At 36.1% G+C, this 5669-nt stretch overlaps 1 protein-coding gene across 3 annotated transcripts in view; it reads left to right on the top strand.

Moving 5' to 3' along the window:
* CTNNA3 (catenin alpha 3) overlaps positions 1-3198 on the top strand; it is a 1771160-nt gene extending 1767962 nt beyond the window's left edge. For all 3 annotated transcript variants that reach the window (XM_017502077.2, XM_017502076.2, XM_017502078.2), the window contains one exon: positions 2364-3198. In XM_017502077.2, coding sequence (XP_017357566.1) covers positions 2364-2651 — 288 coding nt within the window. In that variant the 3' untranslated portion in view covers positions 2652-3198. The remainder of the gene's footprint in view (positions 1-2363) is intronic.
* The last annotated feature ends 2471 nt before the right edge of the window (positions 3199-5669 follow it).

Raw genomic sequence — 5669 nt, 5'->3', positions numbered from 1 at the left:
AGGGAAGGGAACAATACTCACAGGGATAGGTTGGGGGGTGGAGGGGGGCTACCTGGGCGGGGGGAGGGAGGAAGGGGAGGTGTAACACCAGGAGAAATATCTGAGGTAGGCAATGGGTTGGGGGGGTGATGGAGACAGCAAACCCACCATTGCGTGTATGTACTTATGCAACAATCCTGCAGGATGCAGGACATGCACATGTACCCAGAGCCCAAATACAATTAAAAAAATAATCAAAAGGAGATGAAATAAATGCAAAGTGTACATGGCAAAATTACAGAGTTAAAAGGAAGAAAGCAGAATGTAAGTTTTAGGATAAGACCGAAGTCACTGGCGAAATCCTGAATGACAGGAGGTCCTTGTGACCTGCTTCCATAAATGACTTTGTGATGGTGCAGAGCTCTTAGGACAAATGCAGTATTTCCATGTTTGAGCAATGGCATTACCAAAGATTCTCAACAGTATTCCTTTTATCACCGCATTTAGAAAAACTGGCTTATTTCTGTGGTGGGATTGGAAACCTACCATAATGATTAACCCAGCAAAACCTGGATTCCAGGAGGTTTTGTTAATTATTAAAAGACAGATTTGAACTTGCAATCTGTCTGTGGAGTAATTTAATAACAATATGTGTTGTTCTATTCAAAGTCTAGTATGTTTTTAAGTTGCATACAGATTCAGAAGCTCCAAATGTCCTCCAAAATACATTTGAGTGCTTCATGAAATCCTTTTTAATGTTTGTAAAACATTTGTCATTCCTGCCACATGCACAGATTTTATATTTCTGGCTTCAAAAAGTAAAAAAGACTTAAAGAAGTGCAGTTGCCAAGTATTATTCCCTTTCACATTACATATTTTTGCAGTTACCTTCTCAAGGATTTCAGATTTGGCATATAATGGAGTTAATTAAATTTTTTTCCCTGGAAGCAGCCAGGTAGACCACTGCCTCAGGCACATAACCTCAACTTACTCCTTTCCTCTGCTCATTTAATCCTTATGTGAGAAAAGACTCCTCAAACAGCAAAGGTAGAGTACTCAGGCCAGGCAGCTGCTGATGGATTTTAGTAACTACAGCGCCAGTGTTTGAATCTCAACCCTGACAGCACGCATCACAGGGGGGTGACAGTGGAGGCAAATCTGCCTGTGAGTTGGCGGTGGATGACAATCTGCCAAGCTAAAATAATGCAAGAGACATTGGTTGTATAAAAATGAACCAACTGGCTGGTCTCAGTGGCTCACGTCTGTTATCCCAGCACTTTGGGAGGCTGAGGCAGGTGGATCACTTGAGGTCAGCAGTTTGAGACAAGCCTGGCCAACATGGTGAAATCCCGTCTCTACTGAAAATACAAAACTTAGCCAGGCATGATGACAGGCACCTGTAATCTCAGCTGCTTGGAAGGCTGAGGTGGGAGAATTGTTGGAACCCAGGAGGCAATGAGACAAGATAGCACCACTGCACTCCAGCCCGGGTGACAACAGCGAGACTTGGTCTCCAAAGAAAGAAAATAAATCAACTTAGCTTAGTTCTAAGGTATTTTATAAGATTCTAGGAATACCTCTTCATTTTTCCTTGGGGTTGGTTGTATACTCAAACCAGAAATATTAACAAAAACAGAATCATGTGGAAAAATATTTTTCTTAATCTCACTAATGCATGTTTATCATTAAGCGATTTTGTCAGTCTTCATAGCAAAAAAAGGAAATAATATTTAATTAAAATCAACTATTTGGCAGTTACCCTATTAGTTTATTTACATGCATTACTTTTCCTTTAATAAACTTTTTCTTTTTAATAGTGAAAAAAACTAGGGCAAAAATGGTTAAATTATTTCTCCAAATTGCAGATCTGAATTTAAACTCAATTTCATTTGACTATAGAGCCCCATTATCTTAAACTATTCCCTAAGGATAATTCTCAATTGTTGTTTGTATAAAATTATTTATAGATTTTATTGCAGATAATCCTGTCTTACAGAAAGAGCTCAGGATTCTCTCCTAGAAATAGAAAGATCCATTACAAAGAAAATCATGACCATCTGACCTTGTAGTATTATGTGGATTGGGGCCCTGAAGAATTTATATGATATCACTGAAAGCCAAGAGAAAGAAATTAATCTCTCTATGATATTATCTTAGAAGATAGATTGTGGATCCATTGATGTATCAGATAAATAGAAAATGATCAAAAATAGATGTATTGATTGATAATTATACATGGTTATGTAAAAAAAATGATCCATTCATTCCTGGGGTTAAAGCAAGGTGGAATTCTTTAGCTTCTATAACATTACATCTCTTTAAATTCTTAATTGCATTCTGGAATAATAGCTCTTTTTTCTTTCTTCTTTTTCCCCCCGCTACAGTTGGACAGTGTCACCTCCCTGATCCAAGCAGCTAAAAATTTAATGAATGCTGTGGTGCAAACAGTGAAAATGTCTTACATTGCCTCAACGAAGATCATCCGAATCCAGAGTCCTGCCGGGCCCCGGCACCCAGTTGTGATGTGGAGAATGAAGGCTCCTGCAAAAAAACCCTTGATTAAAAGAGAGAAGCCAGAGGAAACATGTGCAGCTGTCAGACGAGGCTCAGCAAAGAAAAAAATCCATCCAGTGCAAGTCATGAGTGAATTTAGAGGAAGACAAGTCTACTGAAACCAATATTCTACATATAGTGCCTATATGACAAAATCCTGGCTAACCACACTGCTTTATTTTACACTTGATAAGTTCTGTAATTTCACTAAATTTTGCTGTTTAACTCACAAATAACATAAAATGTTGGGAGCTAAATCAACATAAGCAATATATATTTGGGATCATGTCATTGTCATTTCTGTATGGTTACCACCTAATAATGAATATTTCCTTGTTGAATGAAATTATCACATATCATTCAGCTTTTCCTATCATAGAGATTATCTACTATTCATTACCAAATAAACACAGGAGATGCAAGAGAGTCCTGTTTATCTGTAATACTTCAAGTACATTTACCATTTACATTTTGAATTAAAACACTAACATGAGCTCCTGACTTGGTTTTTTAATAGAAGCAAAAGACTTTTATGAAATATTTTCCCATTTAATCATCTCCATACTTTCTTTACCTGATCTAACCTGGCACCTAACCTGGCAGATATGTATGATTCCTTCATAAATTTCTTCCATGAATCATACAGAATCTGTTTTTTTGTTTTTTGTTTTTGTTTTTTTTGCTAAGAAAACCTTTTAATCTCCAGATATCTGTACTCATTGTCAACTCATTAAGCTAACATCCATTATAAAGTAATCAAATTAGAATAGTCAGGCTGCTTGCTGGATTTTGACGGTCAACCTTGGTTATTAATGAAATGCTTTATTAACATTATGAAGGTTACAATGAGTTCTGACGCCACATAGGCACCTTTAGGGTTTCCACTGTGTTAGAGAGTTCTGCACTTTTGAGTGTTAGATCTATCAGAATATGCATGTGAAAGAAGAGTTATCACCCACTGGGGAAATGAGACACCAAACTGTATCCCAGTGCGAGTAATACTGATAACAATAGAAGTGCAAGTTCTATAAGACTCTATTTTTACAAATGTAAAAATACATTTTTATCAGCTTGCAATTGTAATTAAAAGGAAAATCCAAGTTTGAAAGCCTTTTGGCATTGAGTAAAATATAACCTCATGAATTGTACCATTGAACTATGAAGCAAAGTTAATGGCAATGAAGCTGGAGTAATTTTAATAACACTCTTAAATAAAAGTCACTGGGGTCATTTTATAACTCAGTCACTGTGTTCACTCCTAGTTGAGTTCATAATGGACTTCATAATAGTTTTAGAGTAGAGTGTACCTCTCTCATTCTCTCTCTCTCCGCCCCCCCCCAGATCCCACCCCTCTTTCTTTCACAAAGTGCCCTTAATAGAAACTCCGTGGAGGCACGTTTTGTTTTCATGTTTTCTCATTCTTAAAGTTCTGATTCACAGATTTTTAAAAAAATGTTTCTATTCTACATTATCATAATAATATTATATTGTAACTTTTTGCTTGTAAAACATTCCCATTGCCATGAGAGTTGTCTCAACAACAATGTAGCCTTAGATAGATGAGAAAAAAATTTACACATACAATACCACTTGCTATTAGGAGGACCAGTTTGGGTAAAAGGATGCATGAAACATATGAAAGCATAAATATTCAGAGTAGGACATGTGCAGAATCTTAAGCATAATTGTACTGGAAAAGAAGGATCTATTTAATAGGTTATTATTACACAGGGAATGTTACATTTCTTGTAATGAATTATTTCAGTTTTCCAAGTAGCTGGATTGCCTGAGCTCAGTGTAAAACTTCCTGGGAGGTGAAGGCAATAAACTCCTCCCTGTTTTACACTATAGACTGTCCTACAATTACTATTTCGAACAGAATCCACTCTCCAAAAGAAAAGGCAGTGAAGAAGGGAATTAGGGAATTCAGATGATTCTGTTTTTCAGAACTATCTAGATTATTGAGGCAAATAGAGACTTTTATTGAAATATTCCTATCATTTTCTGATGTAAGTGTAGATGTTACAAGAATGACAGCTATGGTACATCATTCTTCCAGATAGAAGTATAAATTTATAATTTAGTGGATAAATGAATTTTATTTTAATCACCGAACTACCAGCTGTATGGAATTTTTTTTTTAATCACCAAACTACCAACTGTGTATCTTAGCTCCCAGAGCCACATGCCCAAGAATTATAAGCATCTCATTTAGAAAATCTAATGTTCACTTGACCAGACATCATCATTCCACATTTTGGAGTTTAGAACATGCAGTACTGGACACCAAAAGAACAGAAATAACTTGAAATTATACAGTAACTGGGCCAGGCACGGTTTCTCATGCCTGTAAATCCCAGCAGTTTGGCAGGCTGAGTTGGGCAGAGCACGAGGTCAGGAGTTTGAGCCCTAACAATTACCAAATAGCCACCATCTCTTTGATAAAAATGACTTTGTAGCTAAAGTGAGATATGAACAAGTTCTCCTCTTTAACAAAGGCAGATTTTTAGCTTAGTTCAAAGCAAACTATAATTAAACAAAATAATAAAAATTTTAACTCAATGAATGTTCCAGGAGTTAATCTGCTGTAGTAATCAATGGTGCCATGAAAACAAAATGCATAGAGCTGAAAAAGGCATCTGTGTACCTAAGTGAATTCCTGCAGTAGGCAGCATTTCAAAATTTAGTTTGATTCAAACCTACTAATAAAAATAAATGCTTAAATGCAAGACAAACTAGCAGCAAGATATTAATAAATCTATTATGTGGTTAATCAATAAGCATGACACATTTGTATTTAGATATTTCTTCTGAAGAGGAATGCCAGAAATTTCTTAATGAGAGTGATAATTTAGTGATCCATCTATGTACCTTTTGATATCACATCAGAGACTGGTGCTTCCTCTGATAATACATTTGCTTGATCCTGCTAATAAGAACTTACCTTTCTTTTTTAATCAAATCCATTTATGTTGGGGAAAACATTCCTTGAGAGGGAGGAGCAGGTGGATATGATCCATAAGTGCAGTTCCATCCCTGGTTATCCAACAGTATCCCCGCCAAATGTTAGACTGAAATTAGAATGAAAATTTTAAAAATATTTATGAAATAATAATCCACTAAAGGGTCTTCTCCTA

This window comes from Cebus imitator, unplaced genomic scaffold (genome assembly GCF_001604975.1).
Source record: "Cebus imitator isolate Cc_AM_T3 unplaced genomic scaffold, Cebus_imitator-1.0 Scaffold290, whole genome shotgun sequence".
Lineage (NCBI taxonomy): Eukaryota > Metazoa > Chordata > Mammalia > Primates > Cebidae > Cebus > Cebus imitator.
This window is presented reverse-complemented; position numbering and strand designations above follow the sequence as displayed.